We start from the raw sequence: 24,736 nt of genomic DNA, 5'->3' as shown, positions 1-24,736 counted from the left end.
GAACCCTTAGGGATGGTGATGAGTACCTTTTCGTCTAATGCAATAGGTTTAAACTTAAAATAAATAGGTTAGGTACGAGTTTAAGAATTTTTTATTAAATTTGATATAGGTTCGAATATTGTCTTATCTTGTTTTGTCATGTCTTGATTATATATATTAATTAATTTTAAAAAGTAATTTTATTTAAAAATTTAAAAATTCTTTATTTTTAATGAATATAAAATAATTAAAATGTTACTTTTCAATAAAATAAGTTATAAAAATTAGAATGTTTTATTTATTTATAAAGTGTAATTAATTTTTTTTTTAAAAGTTAAAAATAAAAAAATTAAATAGGGTGGGATAGAGGGGATCGGCTCCAACCTCACTTGTCGGTATCCCTAGGAAGTGGGAACTCCCCTTAGAAGCTTCCTAGCAAGGACACAACTACTTTTATAGCCTTGGGGAGCTGCAAACGATAAAAGCCCAGTGCAAAAGCTGCCTAGGGATTGAGATATAGGAATGGCAATGGCGTAGAAGGAAATTAAAAAAAAAATAAAAAATCTTGATTGGAGTTTGGATATTGTAATTGTGGTGTTCCACGTCGAATAGGGGAGAAAGTTCTTGATGCTATATATGTAGAGACTCCTCTTAACTAAGTAGACACATTTTAAAGCCGCGAGGATCCCTTTGGGTCCAAAACGGACAATATCTACACGGTTGGGAGCGGACCATTACAAATGGTATTGGAGCCGATCCTCAACCCCGATGTGAGGGTTTGTTTGGCCTTAGTTTTAAAACCGTGAGGGCCTCCTCGGACCCAAAGCGGACAATATCTATATGGTTAGGTGCTAGTCGTTACAATATTGTTTTGACCAACTTACTTTGATTATATATATAATTAAATAAAAAATAATTGAATTTATTTTTTTTATTTTCCATTTTTTAACACATCACATTAGTAGATGCGTTTTAAAATCGTGAGGACCCCCTTAGGCCTATAGCGGACAATATCTACATGGTTAGATGCGGGTCGTTATAGTATTGTTTTGACCATCTTACTTTGATTATATATATAATTAAATAAAAAATAATTGAATTTTTTTTATTTTCCATTTTTTAACACATCACATTAAATAAAAAATTTATTTTTTTAACAAAAATGAATTATAATAATATATTTGTGGACCCGTATTTTTCACGATGTGTTCCACTTGATGGCTTCATTTGTTTTTTATTTATGAAAAAATTATTTTTATAAAAAATTTGAAGTCGCTATTTATTTTTATTTTATTTTTTTCTTAAAAAATAAAATAAGAAATAAAAACCCTAAGTACGACTCCTAAAAGGAAAACATACTTTGTGAAAATCGAATTTGGTCCGAGGGTTGGATTACCTATTGGGAACAAATCGTATCACCCTCTAAGTCCTTAAAAATGATTTTATACTAAATGAGGCTAATGCAGATATGATGATTAATAAGAAAATTAATGGATACCAAGGAATAATTATACAATGGATGCAAGTCATGCATGAAGAATAAATAAACAAAGTGAGAGTGAGAGTGAGAGTGTATCTTAGCAACAAATAATAATGTGTTATCATGAAAGCAAGATTAGTTCAAATATAAAATAATTATATGCATATTACGTAATAAGACAAAAATTAATCAATATTCACTAAGCATAACAATTAATAATAAGACGAGAAAACTCATACGGCCCCAACCAAAGCTCAATTGATTTTGCATGAATTAATCCTATGAATTTCATTATTTTAAAAATTATGAAAATTACATTCATGTTTATTAATGTAAATGGATTTTTCTCCATAAGCTTTAAGAGAGAAAATAAAAAATAAAAAAATGAAAGAATCGTCACAAAAATAAATCAAGAAGTCATATCGACCCACAAAATAAGTTACCCACAGTTTCAGCACATTAAAAACAATGCTGGAGTTAAAAATAAAATAAATAAAGGAAAAATCTTAAATTTCTATTTATCTCACCAGTCATCTCCCCCCTTCTGTGCCTCACTCTCACGAAAAATCTTAAATTTCTATTAGACCATAAATAACCTCATGTTTTGTTATTATGCCATGAACTAGTAAATTCAGCTTGGTCTGTTCTTGTTTTGTTATTATGCAATGAATTTTCTTGTGTTGAAGGAAGGCATTTGAGGTCTGCGTTAATGTGCAAAACATGCTCAAGGCATCCATAAATGGGTCTAAGAGGCTAAGCTCTCGATCTCTAAGACCCATTCATGGATGCCTCAATCATGAGTCCTGCTAGTCGGGGGCATTATTATGCCACAAATTTAATCTAAGAGGCTAAGCTCTCGATATCTAGTTAACTAGAAATCTGATACCATGATAAATTATCAATTTTTGACCTAAAGTTTAAACTACTAGGTAATTAATACACCCACAATACATACACAGGGGGCTAAGAAACATTAATAACTTTTCTATGCTTTACAAGCACGACTGCACAGGGATAATATATTATTGTATAGTACGTGCCCAATATTAGGATCCCATCAATTAAAGCTTTTGAGTGTTTTTTTTAGGTCAAATCAATGGTTTAACGCAATACAAAGCTTAGGTTAACAAGAGGTTTGAAGTTCACCCGAGGGAATGCATGCATGCATATTTGCTTGTTAGTAACTTTGTATGTGAAAGTCAATTGTGTAGGTAACTAAATAGCCAACAAAAAGAAGAAAGCACGTCCATAACTTTGCATGTGAAGCGAATATGCATGGCGCCTAGAGGTACAAAGACATTCTCTCCCTCTATATGAATGTGGGCATACGGAAAAGATTCAGTTGTGACTTGGGACTCTGCAGAGACAAGTTGACAGTGTCAATATCAGGCCATGTTAGACTATGATCTGAAAGATTTGATTCTGCACGTTACAGCATTCAAGTACTAACTCAAACTTCTTTCCATTTGTCCACTTTTTTGGATAGGATTCCCAGAGTCTCCAACAAGGCTGTGCATATATACATATCTCCAATTCCCTCCCCACCAACCCCAAGCAAAGCCTTCAATCCAGTGGAACATGACTTCATTTTTCTTTTCAATTCTTTGGGTGCATTTCGAGGACACAGAGATGCATACATTCAAGGAACATTTATCCTTTATTATTGATTCAAAACTTAGCAAGGCACTGAGAAAACTTGGCCTATTCAGTTTAATTTTGTTCGATTTCCTTGTTTTGTTTGTATTTAGATATGGAGAAGGGCACGTAAACTGTAGAAATAAAGAGGCTGCAGAGAGGAGAATTCATGATCACAAGCAAACATTTATATACATCAATGAAGGAAAACAAATCATACAGCACTGCCTTGAGCAATGACTATGCCATGTTTCGTGGTGCGACCACGCAACAAATATAATTACAAGGACTTGGATTTGGGAAGTTCAATTATGAATAGAATGGCCGACACCAGGGCTGTGTTCTGGTGAGGTGGGTCGAAAGTCTTCAATGTGTTCCATCTTGCTTGTGCGCATTTGTGGCAGGCCACTTGGGGCCTCACCCGCCTTGGTCGCTCGCAGAGTGGTCTGGCAATGCCTTGAGCATTTTTTGCACAACGCAGACCTCAAATGCCTTCCTTCAACACAAGAAAATTCATGGCATAATAAAAAAACAAGAAGAACAGCACAAGCACCCAAGAACCTAGTGTTTGCCATGGAGAAGAGAGATGGCAAATTCGGCAATTAATACCAGAGAAAGAGAGCAAGAAAGGGAGAAGAGAGGGTAGCTAGCTAGACCGCTTATTCAACTGTGGTCTTCAACCTATGAGTAAACTCCCCATTTGAAGAGTAGTATGGAGAAGAGAAAATCAGAAGTCCCCTCAATCCATAGTTTGCCTACTATGGTCAGGGTGCGAGTTGCTAGCCTCAATTTCTCTGGCCTCTCTTATAGTAATGCTTTCCTCATCAGGCCTCAAGCATTTTGCGCACAACTTCTTTTGTAACTCCAAGTTCCTTCCTTCAATATGGAGAACTTCATAAGAAACAATCATTAATAAAAAAAAAAGATGCAAGTGCAAATGAACCTGGCCATAATTGGAAGAATGGATTCTTAGTCTCCAAGAACTAAGCTCAAATGAGCTAACAGAAAGAGAAGAGGTTAAAGACCTAACTCAAAACTGTATTGAAAGAGGAGAGGAATAAGAACTTAAAGCAAGCAAGATTCAACCTATGGGTAAACTCCCCATTTGAAGGGTAGTATTTAAGGTCGTACGAGCAGAGCACATGAGGGTCCTCAACAGTGGAAAGATTCCATAAAGTGTGGTGAGAGATATACTCCAAACAAAAGGAAAAGAAAGATTGGACGGTTTGTCTTAAGGGTTTAGGCTCCACCTCTCATACCTTCATAATCATCATTACATTTAAAAATGCTGTTAGTCTGCTTTACTATTCTTTTGGATATTTCCTATCTGAATTTATTGGGATGAACTACGACGTACCTTCATTTGGATATTGTGTAGTGAATACCTTTCCTCTTCCATTGTTCAGCTCTGACTTTGATTAGATAATATTATAAGTCCATAAAGCTACCATTTGCCTTTCAATAAATAAATAAATAAAGCTATCGAACTGTTTATCTACTGGACCATGTTCTGTTTGATTGAAATTTACAACTTGTGGAGTCATGACAAAAAAATTGTGGTATCATTGTGCCATTGGGACTTAATTTGGTACGAAGAAAATCCAATGTGTTAGTTAAATCACAGAGAGCTGGTGATTTGTAAATTTGGCAAGTGATAGTAATCACCTGCGCCTGCACCCCTGCCTGTACCTTAACACAATAAAATACACGAACATGCACTAACAGCAAAATAAATTATCCTGTTAGCATGTTTCAAGAAAGATGTTAGCATATGGGAATTTCGTCCCTCCCAATCTACATCTGTTGGAAACAGGGCCTGCTGTAATTCATCTCTGAACTGCATTTCATACAGGTTTCAGTTCTAAGAGATGCTTGCTTTATGTGTGAAAAAACTGTGGCATATACCAATGACTTAATTTGCTGATGTTTTGCTAACTTTGCTGTCCACAATCTGTTCAGGCCATTCACTTAAATTGTCAGCATGATGGCAATTTGAAGTCCATTAGCCCTCCTCCACGTGTCAAAATTTGCATATTGTCATGTTTCTACCTTTTTTTCTTCTTCTTCGTCTTTTTTTAAGTGGATATTTTTTGAAAGAAAATCTTATGTATACTCAGCAAAGTAATGTTCTTGGGAATATAGATTAGGGGCTACTAGTTGTGCCATTGTCTGGATTCTTTTTATCTACAAATATGGTTCTCATTTATTGACTAGCCTTTGTTCTTCAGGTTATAATTCAAGCTCCACTCTGGGTGAGTTGCCCAGAAATGGCAAGACTGGCAGATGCAACACCTGTCATTCTTCCAACTCTTATCTTTGAAAGCTTCTTGAGTCCAAACTCACTGAAAAGTCAAGATTGCTGATTCTATGTTCTCCATCCAACCCAACCGGATCAGTTTACTCCAAGAAGCTGCTTGAAGAGATCGCTCAGATTGTAGCAAAGCACCTCAGGCTTCTGGTAAGAATGGATGAACTTGAACCTCAACAGTGAGATCTGCACTTGAGTATGCCAAACTTAGCTAACACTACCTAAAATTTCTTTGTTTGTCATATTCAGGTTTTGTCTGACGAAATATATGAACACATTATTTAAGCACCAGAAACTCATACAAGCTTTGCAGCTTTGCCAGGCATGTGGGAGGGGACTTTGTCAGTCAATGGGTTTTCTAAGGTTAGTTATATTCATTCAAGTATTTTCCTTGTGACATAGATTTCATATTCTCCTTTTTGGATAGTTTCTATTTTCAATCTTCATATAGTCATGAGTGATACATTCAGGTGTTGGCCTCATCTTATGGATTGACGTTTATAGGGTGGCTAATTTGTAGGCCTTCGCAATGACTGGCTGGCGGCTTGGGTATCTTGCTGGTCCTAACACTTTGTTGCCGTATGTGGAAAGATCCAGAGTCAGGTATATTATATCTATACCATTCCACACCTATCACTTTCCAATGGGAAAGCTCTATTAAACATGTATCTTGTATCCTTCATTAAGGCATCACGTCACAATTGATGCTTGGTAGATCATGGATTGAACACACAAGTACGGGTTACTAGGGATGTCTATTGTGATCACTGGATAAATATTTTGTCTCTGTGTTCACTCTTATCTGTTTCTGAATATGAAATATTGCTCTATGCTCTGCTTGCTCTTTTTGTGTTGATTAAAGTGGATTGTATTGAGAATTTAATCTATCAAGTGTTCACAATTAGTAATTCTGAACTTCATAAATATGTGTTATCTGTAAATAGTTGGACTTTTAGGGCTCGTCATTGAGATTCTGAAAGTGGATTTCGTGGGAGTGAAGCACAGAAGGGGGGAGATGACAGATGAAATAGAGAGAAATTTAAGAATTTTCCTTTATTTATTTATTTTATTTTTAACTCCAGCATTGTTTTTAATGTGCTGAAACTGTGGGTGACTCAGTTTGTGGGTTGATATGACTTGATGATTTATTTTTGTGATGATTCTTTCATTTTTTCTCTTTTAAATCATATGGAGAAAAATCAATTTATATTAACTTCTACTGCAATTGGATATTTCGACATGCTCATTTCAATAGTGGATGGACACCTCAAACCATGTCCTTGCACTTTAAATGGCTAGGTCTTTCTGATTCCTATGTTGTGTTCTTCCAGTTCACTTCAGGTGCCAGTAGCATATCTCAGAAAGCAGCAGTTGCTGCATTGGGAATGGGCTATGCTGGTGGGGAAGCTGTTTCCACAATGGTAAAAGCATTCAGGGAACGGCGAGATTTCTTGGTTAAAAGCTTTGGAGAACTGGAGGGTGTCAAGATATCAGAGCCCCAGGTACCAGCTCTTTTTGTTTAGTCTTAAGAGTAACATACCCCAATTATCAGCTTGCTTTAATGTTCGCACTTCACTTGTACTTCTGCTCCCACTATTATCCCAAACTTCTAATCCTCTGTACTTTCTCATTTGCAGGGAGCTTTTTACCTCTTTCTTGACTTCAGCTCTTACTATGGGGCAGAGGCTGAAGGTTTTGGTATAATTGAGAATTCAGAGTCCCTCTGTCGATATCTGCTGGACAAGGCCCAGGTAAGCTCATGGAAAACAAAAAACGGAAAGAGAGAAACGATGGTTGATTAATTCATTAGGAGGCACATCAACACTAGTTAGTAATTGGGTTATGGATGTTGGTTGCAGGTTGCTCTTGTCCCAGGGGATGCATTAGAGATGACAAGTGCGTCCGCATCTCCTATGCTGCATCCCTCTCCACCCTACACGCAGCCGTGGAGAGAGAATTAAGAAAGCAGTTGTTCCTCTTAGGCCCCCTGTCCCTGTCTAATTTTAGGTAGCAACTATTTCAAATCTTTGTGGCTGTTGCTCTTCTTTTGGGATCCAAAATGTGTTTTCTGGACTATTTATTTAAATAAAAATGCAAGCTTCCCTTGGTTCTATTCATTTGTTTTCAATCAGGATTACTTTGTACTGAAATCATAGTGAGGCTGCAATTCCTGAATGTCTTTTGATGTGTACCTAATTGATATTGTAGGCGAACTTTTTTATCCATCCCATCCTAATAAAACGAATTTGAGATTAAAATAAATGGATTAAGAATGAATTTAAGATTTTTTTTTAAACTCGGAGTATTGTCTTGTCATGTTTTATCCCATCTGAATTATATATCTCTAAAATTAATTTAATTAAATTTTTAAGGATTTTCCATTTTTAACTAATATAAAATAATAAAAAATGCTTTTTAATAAAACAAGTTATAAAAATTAGAATGTTTTATTCATTTATAAAATGTATTTGTTTTAAATATAATTTAAAATTTATTTATTTTTAATAAAATGAAAATAAAAAAATTAAACGGTGGGGGCGGATTGAGAAATTTTGGTACCCCTCCTGTCTCGTTTTATATTTTATATTTTATATTTTTTATTATGTTAGAGAAGAGAATTACATTACATAAATGGGATGGGATGGGATGGAATAAGTCGAACCCATCTGGTCACAAGACTCACAACCACTTTTGTGACCTTGGGAGTTGCAACTATAATTACAAAAAAAAAAAAAAAAAGGCTTTCCACCCTCTTAATTTTATTTATTTATTTTAAGAATAGAGATGGAAATAGATTTAATTAATAGGAAGAGGGTTGGGACCTTGGGATGTGCAGCATGTGCTTGATCCGTCTCGAGCCTATGTGATTGCCACCTCTATTAACATATGAAATTACTCTTAAGCCTGAACCAAGTCCAACGCATCAAGTTTGGGTTGGATTGTGTTATGAAGAAATTTTCGCAACTCTTCCCTTGGAATATAATGGTATTCTTGGCCTAGTTTTATGAAAAAAAAAATGCATTTTGGAGGAATTAATACATAATGAATCTAGAGGTCTGGTTTTTAGGTTAGACCCATTTATGGATGCCTCAATTCACAAGTAAACCAATGAAGACCAATTCTCCCCTTTACCCAAATCCCAGACTGAACCAAACCTTGGTCTAAAGATACAATATACCAAGTCCATAACACTCAAATTAGTTTCCCATATAGCCATACCCTCCTGTATGGGTGACCCTCTCTGGGGTATATACACTGGGGTTACCCAAGAGAATGGGGAATCAATTCTTGTATACATGACTTTGCTTCAAATGTGCAAACACATTCAACAATGGGCATAAGAAAGTTGAAAGCCCTGCAAAGGATTCAACCTCTAAAGGCAGTTTCTGAAAGTGCTGAGGGAAAGGTAATAGCTGTTGCCGTTTGGAATAATATTCCTGTCTTAACTGGAATGGGATTGCTTTGCCCATGGCACCCCAAAGAAGCTAAGAACCCCTTCATCCTATGCCCAGACTGTTATGTTATGACTTGAACTACAAGACAATCAACCTCATATTGAAAGAATTCTGGACTTCTCCCATGTGCTTCTCTCCTTGATCTTCCTCCACCATATATATGATATGATGATTGTATGCAAAACCCTGAACCAAAAGAACAGATACTACCTACCCTGTATCTAGAAATGGATTCTTCTGACGATTCAAGCCAAGAGCGTGCAGCAGAGATTGTGTTTTTTGACTTAGAAACAACCGTGCCCAATAGAGCTGGACAAAGGTTCTGGGTGCTGGAGTTTGGGGCAATAGTAGTCTGCCCAAGGAAGCTCGTTGAGCTAGAGAGCTACAGCACGCTCATAAGGCCTGGGGACTTGTCTGCTGTTGCGTTGAGGTCAGGTCGGTCTGATGGGATAACCAGGGAAGTTGTTGCAGGAGCACCTGGGTTCGAGGAAGTTGCAGACCAGATATTCAGCATTCTGAATGGGAGAGTTTGGGCAGGACATAACATCCAAAGATTTGATTGCGTCCGGATTAAGGAGGCGTTCGCAGAGATTGGCCGTGCTGCTCCTGTGCCTGTTGGGATGATTGATTCACTTGGAGTTTTGACTGAGAAGTTTGGCAGGAGGGCTGGAAACATGAAGGTATGTAGCAAATTCAAAACCAGATAGTGAAGTAGACCAGTTGGTTATCTATAATTCATTATCTTATCATGTAACATCCCTGGATAACAACAGAGAATCCTCATGATCAAATTCATTTTTTCTTTAGATGGCTACATTGGCCACTTACTTTGGACTTGGGCAGCAAAAGCACAGGTATGAAATCTATACCATTGGAATCATTTTATGAACATTTCATGATTGTAATTTTTATTAATCACTGCCTGAAACAGGAGTCTTGACGATGTTCGAATGAATTTGGAGGTCCTCAAGCACTGTGCCACCGTGCTGTTTCTGGTGTTCACTCTCTTTAACTTCTCTGAAACCGGGCTTTTCAGTCTTTCTTAACGCAACAATGCATTCCAAGATGATATGCTGATGCCGGTGTTACTGTTTGGTTATCAGGAATCAAGCCTGCCTAGTGTGTTGAGCGGCAAGTGGCATGACTCGACCACCATCACAACGAGAAGTAGAAGCAATGGGAAACTGATGTGCAGAGAAGAAAGTAGCCGGAAATCTCCCACAACTTCTCTTGGATATCAAAGAGCAGTTCCCTATGCAAGGGGAGGCTTGGGAAAGGTTTCATCATTTCCATTTTCTCTTCTCAAGAATTTGCATGGATATTTGTCTATGCCATTAACTAACAACAAATCAAAACAGATGACAGAAAGGGTGAAGAATCTATTGTGCAAAGCCCGTGAAAAACCAGCTCTCAACAACATACTAAAGCACTCTCATTCGCTGCTCCGGTGACTGAAAGTTTGCTAGTTTCCCATGTTGCATCTATCGATCCTTGTCCTGCTAATGTTTCACTAAGATGTAGAGGTTGAAGATGGGTTAAAGTACTACAGCTCAACCAAAGGCGAGAAGAGTAATCTCTTTGAGGCATTCATTCCTTTCGAACAAGCTCGAAAGGGCAGTTTCATCTAAGTTATCTCGAAAATGGGATGGAAAACTGAGGATGAGGATGAGGATGAGGATGAGTAGCTCCTATCACCATCTTAGAGAAACACAGCAGCAACATTGATTTGTAGATATTTTCTTCCTTTTTTTTTTTTTTTTTCAAATAATATTAATTTCTTATATAAAGACTAGCAACAATCATTCTTCCATTGCTTTGCCTCAAACACATTGGTGAAACTCATAATTCTAAGTTATATGAATCGCCAACTTCACTTCGAAAACAAAAGATGGACTTAGCTGAAAACGATCAAAGCCTATGAATTTCACATAAAGTTTTACATTAACAATATTAGATCTTTTAACACACCAAGCTTAGTACGAAAAAGATGGCAAGCCACTGCTAAACAATCATCTCGCTGTTATATTTTACAGGAGATGGCCAAACCACACACAAGATGAGCAGGGAGAAGCAGAACTTATTTCTTTATTTTGGGATATACAGAAACACTGAGGATAGTAACATCTAAATAGTAGTCATAATCTTGATGGTGGAGCATTCATCCACAGCTTCTGCAACAGACAAGAAGACCCTTCCTCCAATTTTGTTCACAAACTTTGCTAGCTTTAGCTTGTGAATCACTTGCCACCTGGGGTTGGCTATGGCTAGCTGAGGGAGAAAGAGATGATGATGAGGGCCAATTTTTATAAACAAAAAGAAAGGTTGCTAATACCTCCCCAACTTAGAAGACCAATGTGAGCTTAAGCTTAATATCAGTGCCTCACCTCCATTCCTTGTGAGACCAGTTGCTTATGCACCTCCTCCAGAGAAGCAATTCCCGAGGTGTCGATGTTCATCAAGTCTGCCATAACAGGATCAGCAGAATGGATTAAAATGGGTACAGGATAGAAGCAACATAACGTTCATTAATCGTTGGGTTCTCCATGGAACACTCACTGGACATGTCAAGAACTACCAGTTGATTCCTCCCTTTTGCACTTCCCTTATTGTCCTCTGCTTCCTCAGTCACCCACATCATAATCCTTAGAAGGGTATTTCAGAAGAACTGCCTTATTAGTTTACTTCACGAAATTAAATCTCTTTCTGATAATGCGGAGAGGGGGGGGGGGGGAAGCATACCTTTCTCTAACAAAATTGGCATTTGCGAAACAAAGGAGGGCAGACTTGACACGGACGATCAGAACTCCAGGGCTTGTAATAGCCATGGGATATTGATCTACATCACAGAACATATTGGTTCCTGGAAGTCTTCCCAGAGTCTCAATGCCTGGTCTAATTGCATTAAGTATGATCTTTGCAAATGATATTGTTAACTGCAACTCAAACATGTTCAGAATATCAGCATATTATCATAATTAGGTAGAAGTTTTCCATTTTTAGAAGACTATGGCTGGGATTCATGATAGGAGTTGCCTAAAATTCTGACCCATATGAGAATGATCATAACCCCATCAATCAGAAAATTGTTGAAAATTTCCCTAGATTCAGGCAGGACCCCCCCACTGTGACTCCCAACAAAATTCTAGAAATATTGCCTTTTCTTGTGAAAACCCTTCAATGTATTGTGTAAATAGACAGTTATATATATATATAAATGGATTCATACACATTTCTCTATAGCAGAAAGTAGATTTTACCGCAACAAGAAGACCGATTTCCACAGAACCAAACAGAACCCCCAAGAATGCTCCAATGCAAGCTAGGAAATCCAACTTGTCCACCTTCCATATTTTGTAAGCTTCACTGATGTCAATGAGTCCCGGAATAGCAGAAAGAATAATTGAAGCAAGGATTGCAGTTGGAGTGAAATACAAGAGCTTTGTGAAGAATTGCAAAGATATCAACACAGTGATGGCCATCACAATGTTGGAAATGGCAGTTTCACAACCAGCACTGAAATTTACCGCAGAGCGTGAGAATGAACCTGCATAAACAATTACATATAAAGAAGACTGATATTGCCAAGGAGGGGCAGGGGACTAGAGCCATTACAACAACTAGAAGGCGAAGGGAGGGGGGAATTCATCAAATTTACCTGTTGCAACATAGCAAGAAGTCAGAGATCCTGCAATGTTCATGATGCCCAGAGCAACCATTTCTTTGTTTCCATCCAGATGGTATCCTTTTATGGATGCAAAAGACCGGCCAACTGCAATGGCTTCCTAAACTTGACATAATATAGTACAGTTAAAAGAAGAAAATATTGAGTCTCTGTGTGTTTTTGAAGAATAAGGTTGAGGAATTGGACACATACTGTAAGTGCAATAATGGCCACAATCAGCCCAATTTTGGCTATCTCTCCAGTATGTGGACCAGTGAACTGTAGCTGATGAACTGAGCTTGGATTCAAGCCTCCCTTGATGTGTTTCACTACCTTAACTCCATGTTTATCAGCTCTTGTGAGAAAAACTATCAGTGTTGATAAAATAACAGACACTAGAGGAGCAATGGCTGGCAACCAGAACAGTTTCTTGTTCCTTCTTCCCTGAGAGAATCCATAAGTACTATTTTACAAGTTTGGACAAACAAATTTGATGGATAATTGGACTGAAACAGAAGCTTGAACACCAATCTTGTTATTACTTACCACAAATCTGGTAATTAGAATAAAGCTCAGGAAGGAGCAGCCGAGGATAAAATTGTAGGGACTCCACTGTGATCAAACCAAAAAAAAAGAAAAAAAAATAATAATTTACTGGTCTAAGTTATATGAAAGATTCCTAATATTCAAGATGAACATATGAAAAAAAACTCAACAGTATGATGAAATGATCTCCAAACAGCTTCCAGAACAGAGATGACATCAGTTTTGTTTGTGAAGTGAGTGATCCCAAGCAGTCCCTTCAGTTGTTGAAGACCGATGACAACAGCTGCACCCGCCATGAACCCAACCAGAGCAGCATGGGAAAGAAAATCCACAAGAAAACCCAGCCTGTACAAAGAAAAGAAAAATGGAAGAAAGGTGATTGATTATGAAGAATGAGACAATGAGATGTTGCCTTGATCAATTTGAAGATGAACTAGAATTAGACCCACCTTAGCAGTGCAAAAGCAGCTTGAAAGATACCTGCAAGAAAGGTTGCAGTAAACACAAGCTTTCTGTAGGCAATTGGATTATCTACAGGATCTTCAAGTTTCGGAACCATTGAAGAGATCAACAGAGAAACCACAGCCACTGGTCCAATTGCTATCTCTCTTGAAGTCCCCATTAAAGCATAAATGAGTGGTGGAATAGCACTTGTATCTAACATGGCAAAGGTTATGCTCAGAATGATTAATACAACATCTACTAAATCTATGATATGCCCTTGGATTAACCAACTTACAGAGTCCGAATTGAGGATCAAGCTTGGCCAAAGTTGCATATCCAATACTCTGCATGAAACTCACATAACTATGGCAAATGGAAAAACAGAAATGCAGAGTGGTGGTAGAAGTCGTAGATTGAAGAAGTACTGATTACCTGAGGAATGGACAAGCTTGCAAGAGTTAAACCCGCCATTAAATCCTTCTTAAATTTGGTTGCCTTGTAGTTTCTGCACCATTGAAGGATAGGAAATATGCCCTGCAGGACTGAAATGGCATGAGTAGTAGGCTGCTTTTGGAGAGATGGGAAATTGTTTCCATGAGGGAAAGCAGTTTCCCTTATTGAGTCCATGAGTTCTTGCCACAGGCCTGGTGGCTCAGGAGCATTCAGCACCCACTGCACCCGTTCAGCCCTGCCATTCTGCTCAGGGTCCAGCATTTCTTCTGCTGTGCAGGCCTCAACTGGTGAAGCAGCAGCCATGGTTGTTTGAAGTGTTTGGGAGAACTTAGAGAGGCATATCTCACTCTCTCTCTCACTCACCATTTTAAGACATATAGGATCTTATAAGCACATTGTCAAAGCAAATTCAATGTGCATAATATCAGAGAAAAGCCTATCCTATTTTACAGGAATTCCTTTCTCATCAGTAGGCAAACCGAAACTCAAATTCAACCACTCTTTCAGTTCCGCATCAGGTACTCAGAAGGTGGTGATTATTTATACCAAGATGATTGCCCCACTATGCTTATACTAAAGATAATATATCAGAAGATGAGAGGTCCCTAATTGGCAAGGTGGCCTCATTCAGAGGAGAGAAAAAGTTTGCACTGGTGTTAATGCGGTCTCTTTAAACAATCTTTCATCTCTGTTTGGAAGAAGCACTTGTTCATTAATTATGTACTGGTGTTATTGCTGCCAATAACTACCAAAAATTCATAGTTTATAGTCAATGGTCTTTCCATCTAATGCACTGCCCACAATGCCAGCCATTCATGGTGGGTGTAAATATGGACGGTCCAGTTTGAGTTTTATTCAAGATCTGAAGCCAAATCCGGCCAAACTCCAAGTTGGGTTGCGATTTTTTTATTCGAACTTTTCCTCTTTTTCTTCCCATTGAACTCAAAATTTAATTGAATTTCATGGGTTTAAGTTGTTGCACTTTCACTAACACAACACTTTTTCTGCCAAGTCCTCAAAATTCAAAAGGCTTCAAGCAATAATACCAATGGGTAAATTCCACCAGAAGATAAATATGACTGCACTTTTGAGATTAATTATGAGGCATATATGTGAAGAACAAACAAGCATAGGTAACAAACCACATCAGTGAAGATTGGAAATCAAAGTTGGTCTTCTGGAGAATCCTTATGATGTATAATATATAATACTCTTTTAGAAGTTGAGGTAAATTATGAGGCATATATGTGAAGAACAGACAAGTACAGGTAACAAGCCGTATCAGTGAAGATTGGAAAACAAAGTTGGACTTCTGGAGAATCCTGATGATGAAATATATAATACTCTTTTTAGAAGCTGAGGAATGAGTGGAGAACAGAGTGAAAAGTGAAGAACAATAGTTGTTTCAGAATCTATTATGGTTTTAGAATTTAACCGAGTAGAGGAGCACACTTTGAAAGTGAAACACAGTGGTTATTCCCAAAGAAATGCCTGATCAGTGGTCCACAAAAAGTGAAATCTATACTCTGACAATCTAATTCTGGTTTGCTCCCACTAAATATTCTTTAAGATTGTTTAATTCTACTTTTTTTGCAGCTACATCACTGAAGTGGTTCAAATAATTTACCATTGTGCTAATAGATCAGTTGGACAGAGCTTAGATATCTGTTTGGTGGAGTGGAGCCCATCTCAGTATCAAATCCAGAATTTTAATGGTTGGCTGCCATTTTCCATTTGAAAGGTGTTTACTCAGCTGCAGTTGTGCTCCTTTCTTGTTGACTGAGTGCCTTATTCTTATTACTATTGGTTATGATATTGAGAATGGTCTACTATTGCTTACTAATCAATCTGCAAGTGTTTGCTATGATATTCTTATCATATAATAGGACACAAATTTATCATGCTTCAACTGTTTACTAGCTAGCGATTTGTCGATTAATGTAACATCATAAGGCACAATAAAATGCCTTTCGGTGCTTCCACTCCATCCACTGGGAGTGAAAAGAAGATTTTCATGGGCAAAATTCATGGTGGGATAGCCCAAAATACAATCATACTGGAGCTGAAACAGAGATACTGAAATAGATAAGGTGTATGATCCCCTTACCTGGGCTTCTCAAAGAAAACCAGTGACTCTTATTTCTGCTTTATTGGCTTTTCTCCTCACCTCCTCTAATGGGTAGTCCCAATTCCTCATCCACAGCCACAATGATGCTATGTAGGGTCAAACAACTCTGTAAGCTTTTAGTTTCTATGCATTTTTTTTGGTCAGGTCCTCTGCCAGTTGGCCCATGATTTTCCACAGAACATGGGCAGACATTTCTGTCTTGCTCATGATATCCTTAGAACCTTCACCTATGGTGTGGTACTTCAGAAATAAACTTGCTTTTTGGACAGACCAGGTTGAATTTCATGCAACCACTTCAGAATTACTGTCCCTACTTCTTTAGTAACACCATAGATTTTCTCGGTTTGTGCATCTTCAAAAATGAGATTCTATATTGGAATCAAACAAAGTGTGTTGAGGAACAAGTACTCTTTCAATGCCTCAAAAAGACACATTGGAATCATTTCAAATGGAATCATTTCAAACCAGTTTAAAATACAATAGACTTATTCGAATTCCATGACACATTAAAAGACTTCATTTATTAATTATGTCAACTTTATGCTAACTAGACTGGTGAACTCGGTCGCTAATGGGACCACTCAATCCGTGGAAACTTTTTTGCCTGTTTTAGTATGCCAATCTATGTTGAATTGGATTCAGAACTGAATATGCCCCATTGCTGTACCTTGTCAGGGAAGAGTCATTTTTCTCCACCAGAAAACTTACCATTTCCCAGAAAAAGATACCAAAAAAGAGGGAAATTTTCCTAAGTGTATCCACCACCACCAAAAAAAAAGAAGGCTCAATCATTCTTCTGGTTTTTTGTTGCTCTTATCATGATTGAGGCTTATCACTAAGTCCATTCATGGAGAATGTCAACTTCTATACTGTTTGTGATGGAACCAACCCCCACGTAAGGCTCATAACTGGTGACCCCAGAGTGCAGGAAGGTCCATTTGGATTGGAAGTGATTCAAATGAGGTTGAAATAGAATTATTGTTCAACCCATTTAATGGGATCCCAGAGAGAGAATTTAAAAGAGAGAAAAAAAAAAGGCAAAATCTAATGGTCATGATATGATTATGATATCTACATGCATGCCAACAAAGTAGATTAAGTTGGATAATTATAACCACATAATTAGCAGTGGTTCCCTGGAAAACTCAATGGATAGTTGATAGATTCACATTCTTAGCCTAAAAACCCAGCAAAAATTATCCACCATCCATTTCCATAATAGCATAGAAACCATTAATTCCTTCTTTACTCATGTAAGCTCATAACTTTTTAGATCATTTGTTTTTAAAGCAATCAACAACCAGGAACATACCATCTCATAAAAAGAAAAGCAACAAAAAAGGAAACAAAAGCTTGAAGAGAGGATTAGTGGTTGGGAGTGGAGGGTCTGTGGAGTGATGATGAATGATCGTCTTGGTTCAACGTATCTTCTTGCTGCTGCTTCCACTTGTCTACCTCCTTGAGTAACAATCCCTTGCTTTCCTCCTCTCCATTGACACTTCTTCCCTTCTTGCCAACATGCTTTCTTTTCTTGGGTTTGTACCCCAAATTAAAACACATCTCTCTTCTTTCTCTGATGGGGAAATGGGGAAGAGAAATTTCTTGTGATCTCTTGAGTGGTTTACGGCATTCAGTTCCTTCTTCCTTTTTACCTAAGCTTTGGTTGTTTTTGGGTGTTGGCGATGAATACAAGAAAATGTTCAATTATTCTTAAGAAAAGGAAGTTAATTCACTACAATACAAAGGTGGGTATCAACGATTTTATGCATGAATTTCAGGATCTCTATGTTGAATTTTGGGTTGATGACTTAGTTGATTCGTATCATCTTTTTTCCAAATATTTTGATGTATGGGTGCCAATTGGGGTGCTTTGAGATCAACCCCAACTCAGCCTAAATTGAAAAATTATATCGACTGAGTCTAGCCCAGAGCACTGTACCCAGTTATTGGGTCGGACCATCCAGGCCCAATTTATTTGCCCAAACACCGTAATCCTATAATTAGGGATGAGACTGTAGGCGGATATTTTGTGAACCCTCTCCACCTTGTGTGACCCTAATAAAACAGGTTTGGGAAGGTGTACTCAAAAGTTTGGTCCAGTTTGAGATTTTATTTTAAATTAGGGAGGAATTTGAAATTTTATTATTTTTATGTTTGGTTCTCGGAAAGTTTAAGGAAAAATGCAAGAAAAAAAAAATAGAGAGAAAGTAAAAAGAAAGAGAAAATGAAGGAAAATAAAAAATAAATTTAAAATAAATAAATTATTTTTATATATTATTTCAAATTATTTATTTATTTATTTAACCCTTTTATAGAAAGATTAAATAATTTAAAAATATATAAATCTCTTAATAATTTTAATTATATTTAACTTTCTTTCATATTTTTTTATAAAAAAACCAAATATGAAAAAATCATTTTCCTCAACATTTTTTTTTTCTTAATATTTTCTGGAACCAGTATAAATATTTCTCTTATTTTTAAATTAATAAAAAAAAAGCAAATGAAAAAAAAAAGAGAAGAATAATGAGATTTTATTCTACATTGTATCCTTATTTTTTCTCTCCTTTCCTCTTCTGCAGGCCCTCCTGGCAAGTCCCTGGAGCTGATCTTCCCACACTTTCTTGTTGAGACTCAGCCTCCTCTCCTCCCCACAAACTGATCCAACTAGACCCATCTCAAAATCACACATGTTTCGCAAAATCGGATCCGAAAGCATCTCATAAGCCTTCCTGACCTCCATGAACCTTCTGGTGGACTCTTGCTTTGTGGTGGGATCGAGATAAACATCAGGGTGGCACTGAAGAGCCATTCTCCTGTATGCCTTCTTTATCTCATCAACCCCCACATCACTTCTAATACATAGGACTTCATACAAGTTCATGTTATTGCTCTTCCCTTCTTGCATTGCCCATGCAACTGTTCTAACCCTAAACCCCTTTCCCTTGGACCCTGTTTGGTGAAGCCATGGCCCCACTTTTCCTATGCTTGAATGCATTTGCAGCGAAATCACCATCACTGAGAGAGAGACCTGCAGGGAAGAGTTGAATTCTGGTACAACATATATACTCACATCTATACCTTTCTTTTTTTATTATTTGATATATTTTTTTTTCTAAGGTTTTAGGAAGAACAACATTGAACACACTTTTGGAATATGTGAAGTAATCGTCCTAGTGTCTTGTTGAGTTGTCTCTCACTGTTGTTGTTTCTGTTGTCTGCATGTGAGCCTGTCGACCACCATGTCTCATTTCTAATATTGGCTTCATAAGTGGATTACATTAATGATAAGGTTTTGGATGCCAAGAATAATGATATTGCAGAAAAGGAGGTTTCTGTTTGTCCCATGTGGTTCTTTCAATTAATTTAATAAATATTTGGACAGATTTTTGTACAGATTTGGCCTGTTTGTTTGTGATGGCCGGCCATACCTTAATGCGATAATGATTAATACTTGTGATCTTGTTTGATTAAGAAAGCATGGTATTGCTTGTTAAAATTAAGAAATTGTGTCACTATTTTTTAAACATGATCTAAAGTAATCAAGTTTTAACTAATTTATTTAGGTAATTAAATGACATACTTCCTTGCTTAAAAACTATTTTCTCTAAATAAAATTAATCAATAATTAGCCTATATCTGAAATTAGTGGTGGGCCAGCCCAGATTAAGCATAGAGTCTCTCTCTGATACTTGGGCCTGGGGATAGTCACCACTCACCTGTTTATGCTAACCAAATGGGCTGGCAAAGCCCAACTAGTTTTTGTCTGTGATGCACATGAGTCCAAAATGATTAGAAATCATTGAAGGTTTCAACCCTAAAATGACAATATCCAACTTGTGTTTTTCAAACCCAGTACATGTAACATGAGATGCTTACATTATATTAGAACTCTTACCATTCCTTTGAAAAATAAAAAATAATAATTTCTAGGTTATGAAAAGAGAAAAAAAATTCCCTTAATTTTGAATTTTGTCTCAAAAATTAATTTAAAAAGTATAAATTTTTTTTTTGTTTATCATGTTCCCTTGATCTTTTTATATGTTGCATGTTCTTTTACTTTGAAACCCAATTGATTTTAAAACATTAAACTTTAGGAAATAGTCCTGAAGATTCAAATAAAGTAATGGGGTTTTGGCCTTTATGCAGATTCACCAAAAACTACAACCCAGTCCCAGAAGAACATTTCATTTCCTTTCCACTGATGCTTGACTTGTAAATTGAAAGTTAAAGAGAGGCTACATAGAGTAAGAGTGCATTCTTCAGATTTTCTGTTCAAAGTGTCAACTTCAAAAAACATTGTAAGTGATTTTTGAATTTTTTAAAAGTGTTTTTAAATTTTGCCATACACTTAGATTTTTCTTCAAAATTACTTTTGATGTTAGAAGTACTTTTTAGAAGCACTATCAACCGGACACTAACTAAGAGGAATTGTTTTTCAACTTTATAACAATTTGATTTGTTCAACATCTTAGCTGCAATACCAGGCTTGTGCCTCCTGGTCTTGAATTTTGTATATGAATGCCTTTTTGAGGACTTGCTCAGAGGACACTGCACAGATACTGATGTTGACTGCCATAGGTTTTTTGCTAGTACAGATGGAGTATTCATTTTAATTTCTCTAGACCTTAATTTCGGTTTTTTGAGACTCTTTTAGGGCACACTACAATGTTAAGAAATGGGACTCTGACCACTGCCTCATGATCAATCAGGACTATCTGCTTTCCCATTAGGAAATTTCGTGGGCATTTTCCTTTCAACTACTAGGCTTCATGACCGTGAAAAGAAAAGAGAAGAAAAAGAAAGCAGCCTCAGTGGAAGAGAACTCACTCAAACATGGATCACATGGTACTTCTAAAGCTTCAGCTCCATTATGACACAGGCCAAAGCATGGAAAAGAAGGTGGAAAGGGTTGGTTATGTAGTTTATTTTCATGGTTATTTAGAACCATGGGGCCAAACAACATTTTCTTGAGAAGGGAAAGTTGAAATTAAGGCCTCAACTTTGAGCATCAAGGGCTAATGTCATGCCTCTAATAAAGAGTGGCTCTAGACTTTGGGGTGGTTCTGGTTCCAATTAATGCCTCTTCTTTTGGCTAGTATTCATGGACCATGCCCTCAACCCCTAGCAGGATCAAACAATTCTGGCTAAAATGTACCGCCCCGGGTTTTAGACTCAAATCACCGTTAGAGTATTTCATCATCTATAAGCATAATCTTAGCAGTAAGACTAGATATGGAGATGAATATATACCAATTAGCAGGTGGGCTAGGACTCACTTCTTTTACTGAAAATTTTCAGGAAAGCTGGAAGAAATCAAAGTGCTAAAAATATTTGAGATGTGTCTGGGAACATCTACAAGAATGAATTCTTGCAGCAGCCCATTTCCACTGTCAAGTACTGTGGATCAGAATAGTCCATACATCTCATTCAACTTCTGGGGAAAAAGCAGCAAGTCCCATCAACTTCTCACAGAAAGCAAGTTCCATTCTACTTCTCACAAAAAAGAAAGAGAATTCTGCTTTTGCTCGACATTTAATAACAAGAAGCATCACTGTGAAAGCAGTTTCATTCTAAAACGATGTAAACCAAACTTCCTTGTGGAAATTAAACATGTATGCTTCTATTTAAACATGAAAGTAGCCCGCCAAATTGTCCCCTTCAACCTACTAAACCATTCATCGACACTTGACACTGAATTTTCCTAAGTCACATCAAGGAAATCTGGGTATAAGGGAAATCTGGACTCAAGAACTTGTCTTGAATCACTAAAAGAAAAAAATATCAGGCTTAATTAGATTACAGTTACTACAAATTCTACCAAAGATTCATAGCTAGCTCCCAGTAAATTTTGGATGCAGAAGCAAAGACCAACGAGTGGCAAGTCTTCAAAGAGCCCTACAATAATTGAGTTCACAAACTTCAAAATGTGTTTCACAAGTTCACAACCAGCAAGTGATTTTGAATCACTAGTCACTACCCACATGAGTCATGTGTTGCCCCAGATCCGGAAAACATAATCCAGAACACCAGAAGCATCCAAGTATTTACTATATGGTCAGAAAGTAGCTTACTTTCATGAAAGAAGAAAAGGCCAAAAGAAAAGGAAAAAATAAATAGAAAAGAAGATCCCATTTCCCTTTTTTGATGGGCAAGAAAAAAAACCCAATTTTTGTCAATTATTCAGAGACAGTGAAGTTACACCACTACCCGTTCATGAATGAAAAGTGAAGGGAGAGATGAGCAAATCACATGGGAGGAAAAGTGCAGTGGGCTTTTCAAAAACATATGAAAATTCAATTTTCCAACCCACCTCTTACGTTTAATTTTCTTCTGTGGAATATTGCATTAATTTACTTTTACTTTTTATTTTTATTTTATTTTATTTTTGGCTTTAGCTATCATTTCTTGTGATGGGCCCCATTTGTACATACTTTTCTCTAATGCCACACAAAGTTGTAGGCTTTCTTTAGAAATTGGCATTTAAATGAGATCCCATTAGGACACCCGTCTTATCTTCATCTTTGTCCTTATGGAATAAGGCCAAAATTGAATTTCAAATCAAGAAGAGTAGAGGGTATGAAGATTCTTCTTCACTTGGTTTGGTTATTTAAAGCAATTTATCCCACTCAAACACATGCCATAATACTTCTCTTTCACTAGTCACTTCACTATTTTGATTAATTTTGCCCATAAACTTTTCCATATGTACCCATAAAGAACACTTAAATTATTAGGCAATGGACCTACAATCTACATCCAACACATTTTTACAATGATGTGGGCATATTGAAATAGTAAGGATTAAATAATTGCACTACCATATGCATTATGTGATGATGCCGCCCCACCACCCCCGCCTCTCTCCCGTTAGCCACGATGGGCAGTGTGATTACTGAGACGAAAGTGATACTAAGGTGGAGGACCACATGCAGAGTGTATATAGTACTTATATAATATACTATGAAAGAAAAATGAGAGTGGAACACCTCTCCATCTTCGAGAATAGTTATGCCATTCAAAAATGGTAGTTCTGTAACTTCAAAGCTGGTGGGGTCGGCACTAACATGGCAGCCGCTGCAGGTTTCCGTGAACATTCTGGCGGAGGATGGCCACTCACCCCCATGCTCTTCACATCACCACAAACCATCTCGTGGTCGTTGGTTCTCGATTGCTTTGTCTTTGTCCCTTGAACTTCACTTGATTCTGACGTTTTACAGTGGAGGCATGCCATTCAATCTATGAACTCTTCAAGTCTCTTACAGCTCCCATCAACTTTGTCTTTTTCTTTACATGAATTATGAAGTTGACACATGAAATTGGTTATTAGGTGGACAGTTTTGATGGTTAAAATGTTTTTAGTTGCTAAGTGGAATGGATTGATTGTGGCTATCAAGTGTGGAAAATTGGAAATCCCACATCCGACTTTTTACCTTTTCCTTTTTTATCTTTATCACGTGAATATTTTGCCTTTTCTACTTTCCAGTGGAAGGAGATGGAAAATTCTAGACAATCGTTTTTGTATTTACCAAATTTGTAATCTTAGTAAAATTTAGATCCATCTATGAATATACGACTAAATGAAATCAAAATATATATATATATATATATATATATATATATATATATATATATAAATCAATTTATTAAATAAAGAATGAGATGAACATTAGGCATAAAATAATGAGATTGAATTGTATATTTAATATGTTGTAATTAATCAATATCTTTTCGATATCTTAGTGGGACCTAAGGAGAATACTATCATCAAATTTTGAGATTTTAATTACAACTAAATAAGTGTCTTAATTGATGACTTAATTATCCAAATTTATTCAATGATATAGTATAGAAAGGATAAGACAATTGAGAAAAATTATTATTAAATAATCTACTAGTGGGGATTGTGTTGGTGTATGATTGAAGAAGAGCCTTTAATTGTGATAAGGAAAATGAAAATGATTGAAAAACCTTAAATGGGAATTTAAAGGAAGGAGGTGTTACTTGTCTTTCTTTTTCTGATAAGATTTGCACTTTAGAGGGTTTTTTTTCCTTAATTGTGGTTAGAAAATTTGATTTTTTTTTCATAATAATGATTGAAAAATAATTAATTTAAAGGGAAATTGGCTTTTTTTTAAAAAAAAAAAAATTCAAATACAATATTAATGTTTGGATATAAATAAAAAAACATTTTGATAGGTAACGCATTATACAATAAAAAATGATTATAAAGTAATTATCTAAAAATAATTATCATACCTTTTAAAAGCAATTTTTAAAAATTTACCAAATGTTTAAAGTAGAAAATGTTTTTTACAATAATTAAAAAAAAAATAGTTTTTAGAAACAATTCTTAATTGTTTCTAGAAATAAAATTCTATTTGAGGAATCCAATATAAAAGATCATTTTCTTGACTTGAAAAAATATATATAAAGTCTTATTCATTTTTCTAAATGTTGTTCAAAATATTCTATAAAAATAATTAAAAATAACTTAAATGTATTCTTACAAAAAAAAAGTTTTGTTCTAAGCAACAAATATCTATCTTTAAGAACAAATTTTCAAATAAATTCTTAATTTTTGTAATACAAAAAGTTCAAGGTACTAAACATTGAAACATTAGACGAGTATGATGAAATCTAGGTT

At 36.3% G+C, this 24,736-nt stretch overlaps 4 protein-coding genes across 4 annotated transcripts; 2 read left to right on the top strand and 2 right to left on the bottom strand.

The window, feature by feature from the left end:
* The first annotated feature begins 6,621 nt into the window (after positions 1 to 6,621).
* On the top strand, positions 6,622 to 7,219 carry LOC104879945 (bifunctional aspartate aminotransferase and glutamate/aspartate-prephenate aminotransferase-like). Its single transcript, XM_059738692.1, has 2 exons — positions 6,622 to 6,904; positions 7,040 to 7,219. Exons 1-2 carry the CDS (start codon positions 6,677 to 6,679, stop codon positions 7,202 to 7,204), a joined length of 393 nt encoding a protein of 130 aa, XP_059594675.1. The 5' UTR covers positions 6,622 to 6,676; the 3' UTR covers positions 7,205 to 7,219.
* Positions 7,220 to 8,802: 1,583 nt separating this feature from the next.
* On the top strand, positions 8,803 to 10,644 carry LOC104879923 (protein NEN4). Its single transcript, XM_010654525.3, has 5 exons — positions 8,803 to 9,537; positions 9,665 to 9,711; positions 9,789 to 9,852; positions 9,961 to 10,134; positions 10,216 to 10,644. The coding sequence occupies exons 1-5, from the start codon at positions 9,034 to 9,036 to the stop codon at positions 10,306 to 10,308; spliced, it is 882 nt and encodes a 293-aa protein (XP_010652827.1). The 5' UTR covers positions 8,803 to 9,033; the 3' UTR covers positions 10,309 to 10,644.
* Positions 10,645 to 10,775: 131 nt separating this feature from the next.
* Positions 10,776 to 14,761, bottom strand: LOC100257574 (low affinity sulfate transporter 3). The gene is made up of 12 exons (XM_010654522.3): positions 13,941 to 14,761; positions 13,804 to 13,852; positions 13,514 to 13,721; positions 13,235 to 13,409; positions 13,065 to 13,130; positions 12,732 to 12,962; positions 12,513 to 12,639; positions 12,115 to 12,401; positions 11,597 to 11,790; positions 11,414 to 11,499; positions 11,242 to 11,318; positions 10,776 to 11,125 (listed from the first exon to the last, which is right to left on the bottom strand). The coding sequence occupies exons 1-12, from the start codon at positions 14,325 to 14,327 to the stop codon at positions 10,982 to 10,984; spliced, it is 2,031 nt and encodes a 676-aa protein (XP_010652824.1). The 5' UTR covers positions 14,328 to 14,761; the 3' UTR covers positions 10,776 to 10,981.
* Positions 14,762 to 18,628: 3,867 nt separating this feature from the next.
* Positions 18,629 to 19,105, bottom strand: LOC100853926 (chaperone protein dnaJ 20, chloroplastic-like). The gene has a single exon (XM_003632480.1). It carries the CDS (start codon positions 19,103 to 19,105, stop codon positions 18,629 to 18,631), a length of 477 nt encoding a protein of 158 aa, XP_003632528.1.
* Between the last annotated feature and the right edge of the window lie 5,631 nt (positions 19,106 to 24,736).

The sequence above is a fragment of the Vitis vinifera genome, chromosome 7 (genome assembly GCF_030704535.1).
Source record: "Vitis vinifera cultivar Pinot Noir 40024 chromosome 7, ASM3070453v1".
In the NCBI taxonomy this organism is placed as follows: domain Eukaryota; kingdom Viridiplantae; phylum Streptophyta; class Magnoliopsida; order Vitales; family Vitaceae; genus Vitis; species Vitis vinifera.
Note: the sequence above shows the minus strand (reverse complement) of the source record. Positions and strands in the feature narration are given on the sequence as shown.